We start from the raw sequence: 21,055 nt of genomic DNA, 5'->3' as shown, positions 1-21,055 counted from the left end.
CTGCCTTCACAAGCCTGTAATTGAACTGATGTTCCTTGGTTGGAATAGATAACTCAAAAATAAAATAAAACCCTAAATAAACAATCTCCTCGTCCTCGTGCAATTTTAAAACATTTTGCTGCTATTTATTATAGACTACATGTGTTAAGTGAACCTTTAAAGTTTAAGTGTGTAATTTCTGATTATACTGTTACAGTGGCACCAAATATAAATGCTGAATTTATTATTGTTTTTCAAACACGTTTCCAAAATAGGTAGCCTATTATTTATAAAATAATAGTGATAATAAAATTGAATATTTATTAATGTATTATTAGTTATCACTGTGGCCATATCAACATCCTTTTTGATTTGTTTTTTATTTTTACCAATATCGTGAGTAGTGGGCGGGGCTATCTGTTTAGCTTAACAGACTGGAGTAGATCATTCAATATTTTTGCAACTCCATTTGGTGCAGAAATTGCAACATAAAGATTAAAGATAAGATAAAGACAAATTTGATACTGAAATGTTTTGTGACCTGTGCAAGAAATTAATTTTTTTTTTTTTTTTAAGTAGGCTTAGAATAGCTATATACACATACGTGTTTCTTTCACTTTCTTTCTGTCGTTCCATTTTATTCTATTGTCAGGTTAATACAATTACGTTTACGTGGGCGTTACACAGGACTTGACGCATCTCTTGGACTCGCTGAGCGTTTTTAAATACTAGTACGCATCAAGTAAAAATACAATTTCAAATTTGTTTCCATGTTTCGATCCGCTTAACATCTCATACTGAATTCCCCCACCGGTACTCTTTCAGTTCCCCTTTGGTTTACATAAAACTTTAAACCCGCCTCAGAAAAGCACCAGCAGCTTCACTTCCACTTTACTGATCTAAACTCTGTCTGTCTCTCTGAGCGTCTGAAGAGTTCTGAATCTCGCGTCATCCAGAATGTCTCTCCCACAACAGCTGCGCGATGAAAGGTGAGCGAAATCGTGTCTTTGTAATTATTTACTCATGAAATTAATGAGTTAGGGTGTAGTGTGTGTGTTCTATTCAGTTTAACTACACTTAAACTGTGGTATAGATACTATAATAATGTTCAGTAGTATACAGTACATGGTTGTAGTATAGCTACTATTATTCAAAATAGACAACTTAGTCTAGTGTAGTTCACTCAACATGTATCATACTATGCTACTGCCAGGTAGGCATACTAACCAACCAGATTAAAAAAAAAACAACAACTAATGAATCTGTAACATTGGGCAAATGAGCTTTTTCAGTGTCTTATACAAGATTGTGGCATAATGCTGATCATTCAGAAAAGTATTTAAGTGTATCACATCATAACTTAAAAATAAAAATAACATTTTGGGTCAGAAACTTTATATTAAAACTGTGATAGAAAAGTATTCTCATCTCAGAAAAAGAATAATTTAGACTGATTATTATTATCATTAATAATAATAACAACAAAAGTCCCTTAATAATAATAATAAAAAAAAAATAGACATATCGTACACACAAAATTAGCTTTTAATGGTGGAACAGATTGTTTTCTTGTAAATGAATTACTGTAACATTAATTTTAACACATATTTTAAGGTCATATTTTCTGTGTTAATCAAAATGTTTGTAACATTTGTTCACTGGACAGTGATTTCGACCAGCTTCCAGACAACATCCCTGTCACCGCAACCATTGCTGATATCGAGGAGAAGAAAGGTTTCATTGTTTACTATGTGAGTTTCTCCAGACCTGAATCCCCGTCATTGACCTTTCCTCTGATCTGCCGGTTTTCTATAATTTTCCTGCTTTATAGTCTGCCTATTACCAGTTCTTTATGTTTAACCAACAGCCACAAAATACTAGATGTCTGTGTACACACCTGTCAGACTTGTATCTTTTGCCATTGTGTCACTCTCAATGTTTTTACATTTCTTGAACTACTGCATACCATAGTCTTTGATTTGTTTGTTCTTTGTCACCTTCTTACAGAGGTTCGTGATTGAGGTGAAGACCAAAGGCAACAGTAAATACCTGATCTATAGAAGGTATCGCCAGTTCTTTGCACTGCACCAGAATTTGGAGCTTAAATACTCAGCTGAAGCCCAGCCGGGATACTACACCTGCCAACTACCTACTCTGCCAGGTCTGTGACTAAGCCGCTGTTGCACAGCCTCAACTAAAACAACAGCAATATAGAGCTCAGGGGAAATCTAGGTTCAGTAGCACAGGCCATAAACACACTTCATCTAAATATGGTTGTCATTTCACTACTGCTGTAAGTACCTAATCCCGTTTGGAACAGCAGACACATAAGAACAGCTAAATTCAGCTCCCCAAAAACTGAAAAGTTAAAATGGGTCATATGATGTTGCTAAAAAGAACATTATTTTGTGTATTTGATGTAATAAAATATGTTTATGCGGATTGAGGTAAACAAAAAAAACAAAAAACATTATTTTCCACATACTGTACATTAGTTTTACTCCTCTATGCCCCGCCTTTCTGAAACGTGTCGATTTTTACAAAAGTCATTGTCTGAAAAGTGAGGTGTGCTTTGATTGGTCAGCTATCCACTGTGTCATGATTGGCAGAATGCCTCAAGTGTGTGACGGAAATGTTACACCTCTTGCTATACTGGGATGCATGTCCCAGTCAGAACGCCGGCGCGATGAGACAAAAACAATAAAAAACAAAACAAACAAGGCATTTGTTGCATCCAGTGGGGACATAATTAAGGTTTTAATGACTTATAGTGTCTTTTTACGCATTGTGTTGCATCAGCATCAGGAAACAGAATCAGGAAACAGTCCTCCATAAAATACAAAGCCTAACATGGCATGCAAGAAAAAAATAATAATAATTGTGCACATGATTTAATAATTTGTTACCTCAATGTTGTGCGTTCCCTCGATTTGCTAAATTGTGCACACAATTTAGCAAATCGAGGGAATGAAGTAGTAAATTGCGCGCACAATTTATAAATCGAGTGAACTAAATAGTAAATTGAGGGAACACAATAGTAATCATGTGCATGTTTTAGTAGATTAAGGGAACAAATTATTAAATCGTGCACATGATTTAGCCTAATATATTTTTCCTGCATGTCATGTGTGGGGCTCTGTAATAAAATGTGCTGCACACAATATTTGGGTTGAACTGTTCAGGAACAGTGTTGTAAATACAAATTAACCATGGATTTCTAGTGGTGTCCTCTTTTGGAAGACCAAACAAAAAATGTTGTCGCTTTCACAATGAAACAGTGTCTCCTCAACATGGCGCAGGCGGCAACAGTGAGAATCAAAGTTACACCTTCTTTCTTTGCGTGAACATTTGGGTGGTGTGATGCAAATCTTGCCACACAGTGACGTAGACATGTGGGGGCATGTTTAAATGAGGCATTTTAGGAGGGTGTGGACGAGTCTAAACTTTTATTAAGAATATCTCTTTGGGTTTGAGACTTTAGTCTTTGCAACTTTTGGGATCTTTTCTATTCACAAACAGCTTGTAACACTCCAAAGAGAAAGGAAAACTTGAAATCGCATCATATGACCCCTTCAAATAAATTTGTGGCAGTATGTACAGAACTGAACTGAACAAGAAGTTGCTTAGATGCTTTGTGTAAATTTGCATAGTCCATGAATGTTCTAGCTTAAGGTTCACCGCACAACCAGAGCTAGTGGAATTGGTTTCTACAACCTTCAACAAGGCCATGAACCTATTACAGGATCAGTACACCTTAAGTTAGGGTGTCCAGTCCTGCTTCTGGAGGGCCACCACAACCTGCTCCAACCAACCTGCCTGGAAGTTTAAAGCAATTTTGATGACTAGCTGGCTCAGGTGACTTTGCTTAGGGTTGTTCCTAAACTCTGCAGAAATGTGGCCCTCTAGGATCAGGATTGGACACTCCTGCTTTTGAAGAACCTGAGGTCCAGTGCCTCACATAAGAGTGCAATGATCATGACTAGGAATGTCACCAAACTGATGGCAGCCAAAAGTCATCTCTCTTGACAATCTGACCCAAGTCCCAAAACTCGACTTTCAACACTGAATAACCTTCGACAAGGATAAGGCAGGTACTGTCAGGATGAAAGCACAAGAAACAAGTACAACCAGATAGACAAGATTTTTGAGGCCATAACTTTAACCCGTCACCTAATTTTCACCTGGATGAGGTTTGCTTCAGAAAAATCAAAGATGTTAAAAAAGCAGTGCCATATCCTGCTCCTGGAGGGCCACTGTCCTGCAGAGTTCAGTTTCAGTCCCAACTGAACATACCTGAATCATGGTAAATAAGATCACCAGGCTTACTAGAATCTTCCAGTCAGATAAGTTGGGAAACGTTGGAGCAGTACTCTGCAGGATGTTGTACCTCCTGGGTCAGGATCGGACACTCCAGAGCTAGAGTAGGAACCAACTCTAAGGTTATAGAAAGGATCTCAAAACACCAGATCATGGATCAGATCATTTCTCAGGATGATTTTGTCCTTTGAGTACTTAAAGTGTTTCCTACATAGTTTCTAATTATCTAGAACTTCTATGATTGAGAGTGAAAACAGCAGAGACAGATGAAGACTATAATACTGTGTTTTTAGGAAAATGAGAGGAGTCAGTCAATGCTTTTGACTGAAACCATTGTCTGACTCTTTTTGTCCTCATCTGCTTCCTCTTCATCTATTTGCACACAAATATTTGCACACAATAGGAAATATAGTTGCAAATGCCGGAGCAGAATCATCACCAGTCAAATTTTAAATCCAATGCGAACAAGTACTTGCTTCAGCACTAACCCTATAGAAGAAATAATAATATCTAATAATATCTACGTCATCGTAGTACTTTTATCTACTCTTATTTCATTCTCTAGTCTCTAATATCTTTAGCCTCTTCTCTGATCCTTTTTTAATCAGCCTTATGGCTCAGCTCTCTCACTGTCTCTTTCTCTGTCTCGTTCTTTTCCTCGGTCTGTCCCCTTCTCCGTCTTTGACCAAACAAGTATATGTATAATTGAATTCAGCAGGAAGGAGAGGTCGTTCTTTGGCACCCTACCCAATTTTTCATTAAGGTCACCTAAAGACTGCAATCCAACTGGCTTCTGTGTCTCTCCATGACTTTCCACCACAGCTTCTTCAACGCTCCCTGCCAGCTAGACCTGAACCCAGTGGAGCCAAGCTAAATCAAGCCCAATTATAATACAAATTAGCCTCAGATGTTACTGTCTTCATGCCAATTGTTTGCTCGAGCCAATGAGGAATATGCATTGATTATACAATATTATGCAAAGGAAAGATAATTGTCAAGTTTATTTGAGGACATTAGCAATGACTGCTCTGATGCGCTATAAAGGGACGTCTCATTGCTTTGCTTCTACCATTCAGATCTCACTAATGCTTATTTAACGTAAATTTATAATGAAGAAGCTTATTAGAAAAGGCAGAGTGAAGACAATCAGAAGATTTCTGTAAGATTAAATAGAATTATTGCATAGCTATTAAAACGGTGTTAATACTGGGTTCCAACCAACTTATATGAATGGATCCCTCATCATTTTTTTCTTCTCCCATTCAGATCCCATAAAGTGCTTAGACGCTAATGACAGACCTCTCATCACTGTGCATGTTATTATCATTTCCACTGGGTGAAATCAAAAATACAACTGAGAAAGTAATTTAGTGTAATATTTCGGCACACATAACACTAAGCTAATTAGCATTAGCAGTAAAGAGTTTGCAAGACACCCTTCATCTAGCTTTTGATTGTTTGGTTTACAAACTAATTTGCTCGAAACATAAATACTCATTTCTGCCGCTTGTTTGATTTGCCACAGGCAAGGTTTTTATGGGAAACAAAAAGGAGATTGCAGAGACCAGAATCCCAGAGCTCAACAATTACATGAAGGTGAGTCAGTCTTGAAATTTTGTAAGCGTTTTCAGTTTTATCACAGTCATTTTGCATTGGTAGGAGGTGTGTTTGGTAATTGTTGCACTCATGTGTTTGGGGGGTTGTAATCTTTGCAGTACAAACAGCACTGTGTTGGATTACTAGAAGAAAAAAAAAACCGTTCCCATTTTGTTACTTCTCTTTTTTTTCTAAACCTATTTCACTCTCTGTCCGTTTTGATTTAATTTAAGGGTGATTCTTCAACTATGGTAACTTTGAGCTTGTGTACTTTAAGAAAATTAGCTTTTTACATTATTACTGATTTAATTTATAGATATATTTTATATTTTATTATTAGATATAAAGCACATATACATGCAAATGGAGAATTACACGGTTTGTTCTTTTTTCTAAACGTCATGGAAGTTCCCACCACAGTGTAGTTTTTTTCACATCTCAAATGGCATTTTCTGTTGAATAGCATTCAATAGTATATTAAAATATGAAATTTACCTAAAAAAAACAAACATTCAATTTCTTTTCCAGTGAAAAAAAATCCTATTAAACAAGTCTAAACTCTCTCTCTGTACTTTAGAGGTTGCTTTGTCTGCCTACCTGGGTACTCTTGGACGATCTGATAAGGATGTTTTTCTACCAGACCGAGTTGGACAGCCAACAGGTCCCCCGGGCCCTGCGCCGCCTGCGGCCCCCCACACGCAAAGTGTAGGAACCTACCCACAATCCTTCATTTCTCCTTCCAGCACTTCACTGCATCATTTTACAGGATCATGCTGTTCTGCTAACTTTCTCCTGCCATTATCCAATAGAAACCTTTTGTGGCTTTGTCAGTCATGTATGTGTATACAAACCACAAAGGAGATGCATTTAATTTCTCATTTAATGTGATTAAATAGAGAGCAAATGGAGACTTTAGCTGCTTCTATGTCTATAAGAGCTCAATAATGTCTCACAGAAGGTTTTTTGACAAGATCCAAATCAAACGTTTTGAATACTTCTTATCAAATTATTCTAAGACCAATTTATCTGAGCTAAGGAGTTTTTGGAGAAACATCCGAGACAAAATGTATATTTAAATGTCTCTGGAGCTACAAAATAATATCTTCTGAGAAAAAGGTTTGCCATCCTTTCAATTTGACTGTCTCATACTTTGAGAGAAAATATTGTAGAAACAAACCACTTCTTTTTTTTATTCATCTGAAGTTCACAATGCTCTTTCTTTTCACTCTCTCTTACTAGAAAAACCATAAAGCCCAAAACAGACCTTCTCTCCGCACCCAGAGCAGAGGTATACCAGCGTTTCCTTGGAAACACTTTCATTAACAGCCTACACTCTACATACTACACACATACTTACATGCTCAAGCATGCAGGCACCACACAAAGCTCTGACATTTGGTCAGGAGGTTATTACACAACATACACCTCAAACTTGAGGATTATGACAAAACTGTGGATGCTGAGACTCTTCCACAACACCTTCATTGTCACTTACAGTTTGCTTCATTTATAGAGAATTCTGGATATGTATCTATAATCCACACTGATTTAAGTAGAAAATATTGCTAATTTTGACCAAATTTGATGTGACCAAATCCATAACTCTAAGTTTAAACTTCAGCATGTAATTTGTCTCAGAGATTTTGTGTTAGGGACAGGAATGATATCTCAAATTTTTAGCTTGTTGAGAAGTATGCTGTTACTTTTCATAATATCTTGTATTTTGGCTAAAAATCTCATAGGCTTAGATCGAAAGAAGCACCTAAGTCATATTTAAAGATTTGAAGGGTGAGAATTTTTGACTTGGGCTATTGAGCAACCACCCACAACACCCTAGCAACTACTCTGAATACCTTAGCAACGGCACAGCAGTCCACTCGGATCCACTCAGAACACCCCAGCATCCACACAGCAATTCCTGGCACTCACCCAAAACACCCCAGCAATCATGGCAACAAGTTTCGTGTCGGCAAACACCACACATTTTTTTGTGAAACTGTCAAAATCTAGTTTGCTGATTCTACAATGTAGTTCTGTGGTGCAGTGATAGATTTATAGTGGCACTTCTCTTATACAGACACAGAAAGAGACATTTGTGTCTTTCTGTTTTCTAGGACAAATTTTTGCCCAATTAATTCAATTTCTTCCATGGAACATAAAAGAAGATATTTTTCAAAAAGTACAGATAACTCTTTTCCAATGAATGGAGTTTTTCAAGCTTCAAAAGGACACAAAAGCGCCATATAAGTATCTTCCACATGACTTTTGCATTATATACTGTATCTGAATCACTGAATCAGCGAAGTGAACTTGTGAAATAGGTCAATTTGATTCATGTATAAATTGTACATACTAGGTTTGTGAACCAATTGAACTTACTGAACCAAAAGATTTGACTAAAATGAATTTATATAATTCAAATCAGACTGAGCTAGGTCACAAGTTCACTTCACTGATTACTCATGATGAACTAGTCGAATGGACTGTTATGATTCTGTTCATGTGATTTTGCTTTCTTTTTGAAGCTCGAAATATTTTGAATCTCCATCCATTGTAATTACATGGAAAAGAGCAAACAGGAAATTTTGCACAAATTTCCCTTTTGTGACTTATGGATGAAAATGACATAAGGATTTGGAACGGCATAGGGGTTGAAAAACAATGTGGTTCCTTTAAACACTGTCTTCCACCTACTTCTCAGTCTTGTTCCTTCTGCCTCTCTTTGTCTTTGTCTGTATATATATTCCACTCTTAACTTTATCCTTGCATCCCTCTTTTAATCTCTTCAACAGTTCACCCATCAATCTTGCTTCCTTATTTTGCTTTTACACACCATCCTTAAATGCATCACTCCCTCTGTGCCCTCTGGAGTACTTTCACTCCTACAAGAATGTTTGCTCCTTTTTTTCTTTCGTGTGTGTCTCCCAATGCTGTTAAACCGGATTGCCATTCTATCATTCCATTCACACAAGATATGACCACAAAGAAATACAATAAAACGTGATTTATAGCACATGCACATCTGTAGGTAAGGGCAGAAAGGTGTGTGAATATGTGTGTGTAAGTCAAAGTTTAATGTCCAAAAATGTGTATAATATAATTTGTACATTATGCTTAATTGACCCACTCATCGTTAAAGAGATAGTTCACCCAAAAATGAAAATTTTATGTTTATCTGCTTACCCCCAGGGCATCCAAGATGTTGGTGACTTTGTTTCCTCATTAGAACACAGACTCTTAATTGATATTGTACTTTAGATAGAGTGTCAATGGTCCATTTGGGAGATAGGTGGCGGTAATGCACTTATAAGTCTGGGATCCTCCATAAAGCAAGAAGAAGAAGAAGACACATCACACGCCAACTGTTGAGAACCTGCTCAGGACAGCTCAGACATTGCATTGAATCAGAGGTAAAAAACTATAAATACTGTTCCTTGCACAGACTGATAGTTTTGTGTCTTTAAACATCAGTGTACTGTCATGAGCCGCAGGGTTTTATTTGGTTTTGTTTTTGTATGATTTTTTTGACTGTCCATTATATGACTGACAGACTGCAACGGTTTGAGTTACAAATCTTTGTTTGTGTTCTACTGAAGAAACAAAGTCACCTACTGTACATCTTAGATGCCCTGGGAGTAAGATAAACATCAAATTTTCATTTTTGGGTGAACTATGCCTTTAGGTTTAGGGGTGGACCTTCATACTTTTATTATTTTATAATTTTGAGCTAGTCTCACTGTACGAATTCATACAAAATGTCCACCTTATCAGATAGTTTTCTCATGAGATTTAGGTTGATTCCCATTTACCATATTCTCTTTGTCTTCCATTATTTGGACAAATATTATATTCCTAGTGTTTCAAAATGCCTTTGTTTGAGCCAAAAGAACACACTTTCGAACTTGACACACCTCTGTATTTTATTATCTCCTCAAAACATTTCTACGATGATCCCCTATCATGATAGATGTAACAGGTGTGCTGATAAATCTCAGATGGTGCTAGACATTTGTCTTCATATTCTTAGGCAACTGTACATGATTTAAAACGCTGCTCTCCACATGGAGATCACAGCGGAAGAGACTTCTACCTTGTTCTGCTGTGGATGTGTGGCTGGGAGAGACAGCGTAAGTGACAGATTACACTTCGCATAACACCAGATAGGACAACAAAAGATCTGGAAAGCAAGACCAGGAAAGATAGATATGTGGGTGGTGTTGCTTAGCGGATAAATATTTGGTAAAGGCTGCAGGTTCGAACTTTAAAAGGGATGATTCATGAGCTGTCACTATTTTAGCCTTGAGCAAGATTTTATTTAGGAGAAATCACCAAAAAATGAAGATTCTGTCATCATTTTTATATGCTTATGTCATTCCAAGCCTGTTTGACTTACTTTCTTCCTTTAAAAACATAAAGAAATGTTGAGTAGGATGTTCATGCTGCTCTTTTCCTTCAAAGGGAAGCATACAGTGATCACAGGCTACACCATAAAAGTTGTCCACTTGACTTGTGTGCTATATATTTCAGATCTTCTGATAAACAAAACTGATATGAATGGCACCAGAAATCTGAAGCCCCTTTCACACAGAGGACTCTCGGGACACGTTATCAGTGTATTTTCCAGAATCTCTGTGTGAAAGGGGCTTGATTGTGATGCAGGAATTTTGAATATGTGGAAGCAAATGTTACATTTGAGAGCTGGACTTTGAGTGAAAAGTGAAGAATGTTGACAACATAATCATCATATGGCTTCAGAAGACATGGAATATATCGCACAAGTCATTTTGACTACTGTTGTGGTGCTTCTTTGTTATTTTTAGAGTTGCTTCCCATTCGCTTTATTTATGGAAAAGAGCAGCATGAACATTTTTCAAAATTTCTTCTTTTGTTTGCCACAGATTCTGAAGAAAGAAAGCCAATGGGGTTTGGAACAACATGAGGGTGAGTAAATGAATCCAGGTTTCTCAAATGAGACTGATCCTGTAGTAAAAAATTAACTCATTCAGAAGTGTCATGTAGCTATCACAGAATCTTTTGCTTCAATTGTTATGTGATGGCTCTGAAAATTACATGTCTATTTCCTGGTACATAAGACAGAGGGCTTGATTGAAAATCCAAGTCTTTTATTTTCTTTTGTATCACTGAAACGAGTTTAGACAGTAAGAGAGAGACATTATAGACAGATTAGAGATGGTGTTTCAATGGATCTGTTTCCATTAGAGTACTTCACTTTGGCTATAAGAAATACTGCTACCGGTATGAGCGATATAGGAGAAGCATTAAAGTTGGCTATTACTGATTACACAGTATGAATTCACACTTGCACATTATTGTTCTTTCACGGTTATTTTCATGGTTCGTTTCGAAAAGGACAGCTATTTCACACCTGATCTTGGCTGACAGCTTGGGGGCTGAAAGTTTTGGATGGTTATCTCTATGATATAAGAGAGGCATACTTTTTGTATATTCAGTCTCAAATTTTTCGTTTTTAACCCATTACTTTTGCAGATTAATGACTTTTGGCCATTTATAAGCTTTGATAAGCAGGTTAATAACTGACACCCATTCTTGGTTAAAATCTGGCCCCAGAGAGTGATCTCTTTCTTCTCTTTATATCCTGCCCTGATCCCCCAGCTGAGAAGAGACAAACTGGGTCACTCATTTAGATAGGAAAAACACCTCCCTTTTGCCTGGCCGTGTGCTAATGAGCTCATTTCGGAGGTCATTGACTCCTTAATTGAAATCAGAGTGCTTTGTGACCCCCAGAGTCATACTATAATTAGATATGTTCTCTGACTCCTTGATCCCATGCAGAAAATAACTCACTGAATATAACCAAACAGCCCTTTCAGTACAGTTCTGCTAAGTGAAAGAGATTGATAGAGTATTATTGCAGTTAAACGTGTCTTTTGTTGATTTTTTTGGTCAACACCAGGAGTTGACATATTTGGCCAACATAGCTTACACTCCCTTCTTTATAAACGTATTTTTAGGCCTTTTTAGTCGATCTATCTAAGTTTGTTCTCGACCTACTTCTCCTTGATATTGAGTGCAGTACAAGCCCTGAGGTCTTCATATCACTTAATTCATAGTTTTTAGCTAACTTCCCGACTTATTGCTAACTAGATTGCCTAAAAAGCAAATATATGTCACTCAAGTGTCTATAACATCTATATACATTTTCATCAGGAATATATATTTTTTGCACATTTGCCCATCTGCACTCTCTACAATGTTACCCTTTGGATGTTTTAAGTTATCTTTTGAGGTGTTTATGTTTTAAGTCAATCCACTCTTTTTAAAGTGTACGAAAAATGAAGTATGGCATTGCTATTGTCATGATACTCAGTAGGTTTTTGTTTGTCTAGAAAAATTGACACCATATTTTCTGTTCTGTAGGTGACTATACAAGGTAGACAGATAGAAGAAAGAAAAGATCAATCAAAATTCGGTCTGTAAATGAGTGCAGGAATGTAAAACAATCAGAATTAAGTATTCAAATACCATGGTTACATCACTGTGTTTATTTAAATGCCAAACATTCTATAATTAAATTTTAATTATACAAATATATACAAATTTAATTATACAAATACAAAAGAATATGACCTTCAAAAGACTGGTACTTTGCAGGGTACGGTGGCAATGCTAATGCTACTGAGAGCTTTTCTCAGTGCTAGGCTAATTAGCACATATATTACATTGGGAAAATGAGGGGTAGGAAATTGCTTTGTCACATCTCCACATAGCAGAGTGTGTTTGTGGCAGATTCTCACATATTTCCAAGTCTTGTTTAATTTCCAGTGTGGTTTAACCATGTAATAAAAAGACAAGTGACTAGGCGCAAAAGAAAACACAATATGAGGAAGAAAGGTGTTATTTTGTTGTTAGGTTTTGATATTAGTCCGACATCCTGCAGTTTGTTGCTTATAACAGGATTTTTCTAGCATTGTCGGGTTGTCTCACATTTCTGAGTGTTAATTTGTACTGTCCTCTTTCTTAAGGAATATCAAACAAAATTCCATTTGCTTAAAATGGTCTAATTTTAACTTTATCATGGTGTGGCTGAAGCCAATTATTACACTGAGTTACTTTCCTGCACTATATAACAAAGTTAGCCCACACAAATGACCCAAAAGCCATTTTTAGGGTTTCACAGCAGCAGTGGTACTGAAATAGTTTCTTCATCTGATGTTAGTGAGCCTGCACTCAGATACTTGCTCTGTACTGTTAACTTTGTGGAGATTTTCACATCGAGTTTTGGCACAAATTGTATCTTTCTGTTCAGAAGCTGCCTACGAGCATGCACGGACATACACACTTTGCGTGCTCACACTTAAAGCAACTGCCAAGATGTAATTAGCTGGTAACATCTAACACGTCTCACCTACACACTCCTACTCATGCAAACAAACCAAGCAACCCACAGCTCAGCAGATTTACAGCATTATCTAAACATACAGAGATGCCGGAGTGAGAACAGATGCCCACTCATGCCCATCACACACACTCACACATACACGTGTTAGCATACAGTTACACACAGCACTTTGAAACACCAGTGTACCCTGCAGCATTCCGCGGTCATAATGGATTGCAGCAGTGTGCATTTCTAAGTATATAGTATGTATTACATATATAAAATAATAAAATCAAAATATTGTTACAAATATATATATATATATAATGAGAAACTGCATTGTATATAAATAAAATACAATATTTGTATTTATTGTATCTATCTAGAAAGTATATAAAATGCTGTGCTGTGCTGTCATTTTATAGCTGTAACTGTATGCCTCTTGTGTGTCTATTTCTCCAAAGAATTTTAAAAGAAGCATCTAAAACAAATTTGGCATAGTTGAACAATTTGTAATTGAGAGCACCATTCTATATCTTGAGATTTGAAGGAGCTTTTCTGCATTAATTGACCTTGGTCTCTTTTGAATTAACTAAGCTTGAAGGATTGACACAATCTTTCCTTTGTTCACCACCTTTGTATAGCACAACACTTCTCTTCGTCAGGCACTGTTTATCTGAAATTATGCTCTTCTCTTCTGTATCTCATTTCCATTTATTCTTGTGCATCACTTTCTTTTTGATAATTATGAAGCGCATGCTTTAACAGTGCTTTCTTCATAGAACTCACAGAATTAGTTTTTTTTTATCATGTTGGAAAAAGCATGGTATTTGGACATGTTTGTTAAACATGGTGTTCTTTAAAGAATACAATGTTATACCATGGTATTATCATTGTACTTATCCAAACCCATTTATGTCATGTAGTATATGTACTATGGTAAAAAGTGGTATTTTTTAATTAAATGTTCTTTATTTATCAATCATATGCAGTATGTACAACAAAACATTGTATTACTATCTGTTACAAAGTCCAGTTATTGAACACATTTTGAAATAATATGCTTAGAATACCATGGTGTTCATTGAAATTACCATGGTTCAAGAATAAAAAAAAAATACTACAAAATTGTAAAAAATACTTGAAATACCTAGTATTTCCATAGTAATATTTTGCAAGTGTCAAAAAAGAAAAGTACAATGAAAACATTTATCTCTTTACTTCTAAGTTTTTGTGAATAGCATCTTCACTCCTGAATCTCTCTTATCACCACTTTGTCTAGTAGTTTCTTTTTTCTTACTAGCATCCTCTCATCCTATTTTATCAAACACTCCTTTCTTATCCTTTCTTTTCATTCACTCTATTCAAAGTTCTTTAAGAACAAGGATTTCTTACCTGCAGTTTGGTCTCAATCAGGATGTGTTTTGTTCTCTTTCTCTCTATCGGTGTGTGTGTTTCCTGCTTGCGTGTCCTTGCTTTGTGTGTGTGTGTGTGTGTGTTAGGCGGTGTTTGACTTCAGCGGCAGCGGACGCCTGGAGCTCAGTCTCAAGGCTGGAGATGTGATCTTCCTTCTGCGGAGAGTCAATGCAGACTGGCTGGAGGTGAGAGAGAGATGGAGGAAGAGAAAGATAACAGGATAGAAGCAGAGAGAGAGGTAGAAAAGGATAGGTAGGCAGAAGGAGAGGAGAGAGAAAGGAGGAGGGTTTGTAAGAGAGAAAAAGGGAGGGAGTGAAAAAAGGATGCAGAAGCATGATCTCATTTATGTTTGGAGGTATTTATGTGTAAGTGTGATTATAGCATACATACATTTATATATGTGTCTGTGTCTGTAATGTTGCTTCTAAGAGTTGCTTCTTAAAATACATTGAAAAAAACGTATTAAAAATGTAATTAAAAAATATAAATTAACATTATTAAATCAACTTAAACTAATCAACAAAACTAAATTAGTTTTAGAATAATAAGTGTTATATTAATACCTCCTAAAGATAAGAAGGTTGCATTTTACAGTGTACTAAAGTAGCTCAGAACTGTTTTCTATCCATCATAAATGGGTAAATTTAAAAAGAATATTCTAAACACTAAATATATTGATTTAAATTTGTAGCACTTTATTTACAGTGGTGAATGTCAAATTATTGGCCTTTTATTGGAAAGTCCCACCCATTTAATAACCAAATCATAAAGAGAATTTAAAGTAACATTATTATTAAATGGGGTATAACAACAACAGCAATAATAGCTATAATAATAATAATAATAATAATAATAATAAATACTATTTTTCTTCTTATTATTATTTATAAATAGTAATCATCATCAATATAGTAGTAGTAGTAGTACTAGTAGTTTTAGTAATAGTAATAATTACAAATGAATATATACCACTACTGCTATTAATAATAACAATGTGTTCATCTGCTATTAATAACAACAACAGCAATAAAATTAAAGTAATTTTTAGAAAATCTTAGGAAAAAAAATCATTTAGATTTTTTAAAAATGATTTTTTAAATTCTGACTTTTCTAAAAGAATAAAGACATCTTTACACTGCAAAACAATGCAGATTTCCATCTGAAGCAGCATATATACCAGGAAAAGAGTAAAATACTTAAAATTCAAATGGTGTTTTTATTGTATATATATGAGATAATATATATTTGCATATATTTATTGTATATATGAGATAAATTAAATATCATCCTCATATTTACTTAATACTTAAATCTCATTTGGCTTGTTTGTTTGTTTAACATTTGGAAGATGCTTTTATTTAAATTGCCTTGTGTTAAAGGTTTACACTTAATCAGTTCATGCATTCCTTTGGAATTGAACCCATGACCTTGAACTGTCTGTGCTATATGAATGTTCTTTATATAACATAAATGCACAAATATGATAATACAGATAATTGTGACATTGTATTTTACATACATTTCATACTTGTACTTAACTTTTATTAGTCCCAAATGGATTTTATTTATAATTCAGTTTTCCATTTAAAAGGTCTCTATTTTACAAAGGGTCTGGCAATTTCAGTTTTGACTGACTTCAGAGGCCTCACAAATATTTGTACATATATAATGTTTTCATATGTAAGAGGGTTTAAACTTAATGCATTGATATTATACTGTATGTTTATTGTCTGTACAAAAGAAAATGTGTGTGTACAATGAACGTACAAATACCTACAAACATACATCACTCTGGGTGGAGATACAGCATCAAGAAAACATGATGGAGAAAGGTATTAACTAAAGGAAAGAAGAAGGGGATAATTTAATGTATAAAGTAATTGACAGAGCACTAAAAAGACTGGGTTTTGAATGAAGGATGATGGTGGAAAAAACATAAAGGAGGAAATGTCAAGAGACATTTATGTCTTAGAGTATGTGTCAATGAGTGGGATATTTAAAGTGAGAAGATCTGATCTGGACAAACACTCACTCAAACACATTGCAGTCTTTTCAGATCATGAAAATAAAAGAGAATGATTTAACCTGAATTGAACTGCAGAGACAGAAAGAGAGGGATGCAAAATTAGATATTGCATAGACATGCAGTAGACCCTCAAATAAAATTACTGAGATAAGAGCTGGTGAAAGAGAAAGATCAAGTCTTAACTCACAGTTCATTGCCTCAGAAACTAATTTTTCTTGCTTGAATGCACCTAATGTGTCTGAAGATCAGGGCCATAGCAAGCACTATTCCTCCCACTTCTGGGGACATTAATGCCCCTACCTTATTGTGTCCCTCTATCTGTCATATCAGTTCATCTCCCCTGCTACAGATACAACAAATCATCTCACAATAACACACAGATAGATAGATGGATGGATGGACAGACATATAGATAGATAGACAGACGAAAAGACGGACAGACAGAAAGAAAGACAGATGGACAGAAAGATGGACAGCTAGACAGAAAAAAAGACAGACAGACATAAAGAAAGATTGACAGACAGAAAGAAAGAAAGACAGACAGAAAGATGGACAGATAGACAGAAAAAAGACAGACAGGCAAAAAGATTGACAGAAAGAAAGAAAGACAGACAGTAAATTGAGGTCTTCATCTGCTCATGCTGTATGTCCTCTCTCTGTAGGGCACAGTGAGGGACAAAACTGGAATCTTTCCCGAGTCGTTCGTGAACATTATTAAACCTCTTCCCGAGAGTGACTCTGACGAAGAGCGTGGAGTTTCCAAGAGTGGGAAACGTGCTCAGAGTTCATACAGCTGCCTGCGCTGCTATCTGCTGCAGCCCGAGGGCATCGACACAAGGTCACACACACACACACACACACACGTTTGTTTTTGTGAAAAATGGGGACATCCCATAGGCGTAATGGTTTTTATACTGTACAAACTGTATATTCTGTGGCCCTACACCAACCCTAACCCTCACAGGAAACTTTGTGCATTTTTACTTTCTCAAGAAAACTCATTCTGTATGATTTATAAGTGTTTTGAAAATTGGGGACATGGGTTATGTCCTCATAAGTCACCCTCTCCTTGTAATACCTGTGTCATACCCATGTCATTATACAGAGTTGTGTCCTGATATGTCACAAAAACAAGAGCACCCCCCCCCCCCACACACACACATCAGTTCAGTTCATCTAAAGATATTATCCTTTAAATCACTTCCATGCTTATAAACACACTTAAACATCTAAGCAAACACGTCTCAACACCCTGGCAACCCCCTAGATGTTGAATATGAATGTTTCTCAGTTAATGTGTTGCTGTATTTATTGACCGCTGTAGGGACGTTTGTGTTGAGGAAGATCTCTCCATTCAGCCGTCTTACAAAGATCTGCTTTCTCAAATGAGGTACCTTTATCCCTGTCCTGTTCAGCTTTCTTATCAGGTTATTTTGTTTGATATGTTTTATATCCGCAATTTGCCCCAGAATGAAAACCATAAAAGAAAGCCTCATTAATTGAATATTCTGCCATTTAATATAGTTAAAGTGTCTCCTAATCAGCTTGTGTTTACATTTATTCTCTCATTTCCATCATCAGCATCTTTAATTCTGCTTTTCTTCTCACACTGAGGAGAGCTGGTGTCTCTTTAATATTCACACCAAGAAAAAAAGAACAGAAAAACATCCAGGAGTGAAAGACGGTCTTTTTTAAATGTCAAACTTTTCGGTCTGACCAGCAGAAAATGCTTTAGAAAACAAAAACACAGCTTTACTTAATACATTTTGTTACAGTGTAATAATTATTCTTTTTTTTCCCCCTAAAATTTCTCATCTAGAAAACATCTAGCAGAAAATCTCTTTTTGAAAAACAATTGACATGTCTAAATAAGATTTTAATTTATTTCATGTTTAAAAGCATTGTTAAATGTAACATTAAAATAATACAATAGACAAATGCATGTAAATACATGTTTGCTGAATAAATGTTTTTTTTTTTTTTTAAATAACTGTTTTGTGTCATTAGATTAGCAAAATGCTAATGAACATTTTTTATTCTGTTTTATTTTTCAGATTGTTTTTACAAGCATTAAATCTAACACTTATATTATATATTTTTAATAAAACTTTACAAATATATAAATAATAATATATTTAATATTGTATACATTTGTTAAATTTAAATATTACTAAAATCATATATATATATATATATATATATATATATATATATATATATATATATATTAAAATCCTACATTTTATATTGTATATTTTATTACATTTTTAATAAAAATTCTTAAATATTAAAAGTATTATATCTAAAAAATTCATTAATATTATTATAACACTAATTGAATATGTAAAAAACTAACAACATATAATAATGTATCTTATTTTCTTTTTCTAAATTTCATTATTTGTTTACCAATTAAAAAGAAAATATCCAATTTTATTTGAAAAACCCAGTTGATTATTAAATTAAGACCATCTACAACATATTCTATAGCTAAATCAGTCACACTCTAAAATTAAAAATAACAATTTCCGATGTGTGAAATGTCAACATTTATTGCAGTATAGAAAACAGGTCTTCAAAAACAAGAGAATACTCTTAAGTCTCAATGCCTGATTTTTTTTTTTCTTTACTGAATAATCTTTTAACAAACGACATCACAAAGTTCACAAAACGATGTCTCGAAAGCCACGTGTTGAGTAGCACTGGATTGATATTTAATAATACAACTCATTTGCATGATGTTGAATATACTTCTGTCATTGAATGCTGCTGTTGTATCATTTGCATAAAGGTCACATGACTGCGACAAAATGGAGGCCTCAAATTGCATTATACTAATTATATTTGTACTTTTTGATTCCCCCCTCAGGGGCATCTTTCAAGTGGAAGATATTGCTTTGAACTACCGGGACCCCGAGGGTGATCTGATACGGATATTAGACGATGAAGACATCACTCTCATGGTGCAAGAGAGCAAACAGACAGGGTCAAAGGTCAAGCGACCCGTGAATCAGTTTCCCTGGGAGCTGCTGGTAACACATGCCAAAGATCTGACCGTCTACAACACCGAGTAGTTAAAGAAAATGCTTTCTCGGACCTCGAAATGTTCCTCGTAATTTCAGAATCATTGCACGTTGTTAAATTGGTTTTCAAACTGAAAACAATTTTTGGTTATTTAAGGGATAGTTCACCCCAAAATTTCAATTTTGTCATTATTTACTCACCCTTCGGTTAGTATATCAGTCGGTGTTATCATTAATATACTAATATAGTTTATATATATAGAGAGAGAGAAATTGTATTTTTCACGTGATCTGTTTTCACACTTTTTTTGTGCATGTGTCAATTTATCATATATATATATATATATATATATATATATATATATATATATATATATATATATATATAATATTATTTTACGTAATAGTTTATTTAGTTTTAGTTGTTTTAGTATTTACAATTTAAACTAAACCAAAATAAGAAATGTTAGCATTAACAACCAAAAGAAAAAAAAAAAGTGAAAAAAAGTGTTTTCTTGTATATCGGATTATTACAATAAAGCATCCATCTCTGCTGTTGTGGTCTTTTTGAAGCTATAAACCCTCAGTTTGTGTTTATTGTTGTTGATATATGAGGATATAAATATGAGGATGATTAATTAAAGACTAAATTGTATTTTCTGAGTGTCTAATTCTTTAATACAACCAGTATTTCACAATGGAATCTATTGCTGTATATCTTTTAGAAGTTTTCAGTGCTAATAAATACAGATTATCCTCTGTACTTTTAGCACTTTTTAGTGGTATGACATCTGCAACATTTTTGTGTGAAGTTTTTATCCAACTTCCTCTTTCAGTTTTCTTTTTTGCTAGAAAAAGTATTTTCAGAAATCACGGTTGACGACATGATACATCTTGACTTGTGTGTATGTGTATTTTATACAGTACATTAATGTGAGCAGGGATTAGAGCTGATCACACTTTTACACATTTAATGCATATCAAACACACACACACTTACAGAAAAAAACATGATTACTCTTCAGGTAAGTGTGAGTTTAATTCATGAAAGTGTGGAAGGAGGCTGATCGACGGATCTATCAGCGTGAGGAATGTGCTCAACCTGAATTAGCTACAGCTAATCATTAGCTGTGTTTGCTAAGGCAAGCTTTTGCTAACACATCGCTCATACTTAGTGACTTCTCTAGCCATAGGTATTAAACTACATTACTGTACGACTGATATGAATGTTACCTCAAATAATTTGTTTACTATTTATTTTCACCTCGTAATAAACTAAGCAACCAAAATCATAAAAAAAAAACATATCATTTAATATAAATATGATATAATAGCCTG

The 21,055-nt window shown here is 34.9% G+C and overlaps 2 protein-coding genes across 2 annotated transcripts in view; one reads left to right on the top strand and one right to left on the bottom strand.

Annotated features, from left to right (window-relative positions):
* Positions 1-14,761, bottom strand: part of LOC113065017 (parvalbumin-7) — a 29,217-nt gene extending 14,456 nt beyond the window's left edge. Inside the window, exon 1 of the mRNA XM_026236121.1 lies at positions 14,648-14,761. The gene's annotated coding sequence lies outside the window, so the exon portion shown is untranslated. The remainder of the gene's footprint in view (positions 1-14,647) is intronic.
* On the top strand, positions 328-20,028 carry LOC113065019 (neutrophil cytosol factor 4-like). Its single transcript, XM_026236123.1, has 10 exons — positions 328-968; positions 1,646-1,730; positions 1,987-2,140; positions 5,822-5,892; positions 6,470-6,597; positions 7,132-7,180; positions 14,755-14,853; positions 17,357-17,532; positions 18,019-18,084; positions 19,564-20,028. The coding sequence occupies exons 1-10, from the start codon at positions 937-939 to the stop codon at positions 19,766-19,768; spliced, it is 1,065 nt and encodes a 354-aa protein (XP_026091908.1). The 5' UTR covers positions 328-936; the 3' UTR covers positions 19,769-20,028.
* The last annotated feature ends 1,027 nt before the right edge of the window (positions 20,029-21,055 follow it).

Source organism: Carassius auratus, chromosome 47 (genome assembly GCF_003368295.1).
Source record: "Carassius auratus strain Wakin chromosome 47, ASM336829v1, whole genome shotgun sequence".
Classification (NCBI taxonomy): domain Eukaryota; kingdom Metazoa; phylum Chordata; class Actinopteri; order Cypriniformes; family Cyprinidae; genus Carassius; species Carassius auratus.
Note: the sequence above shows the minus strand (reverse complement) of the source record. Positions and strands in the feature narration are given on the sequence as shown.

Coding starts and splice junctions, on each gene's coding strand:
- LOC113065019 (XM_026236123.1), top strand. CDS start 937: ATGTCTCTCCCACAACAGCTGCGCGATGAAAG. Junction 1,731..1,986: donor AAGGTTTCATTGTTTACTAT/GTGAGTTTCTCC, acceptor ACCTTCTTACAG/AGGTTCGTGATTGAGGTGAA. Junction 17,533..18,018: donor CCCGAGGGCATCGACACAAG/GTCACACACACA, acceptor TGACCGCTGTAG/GGACGTTTGTGTTGAGGAAG.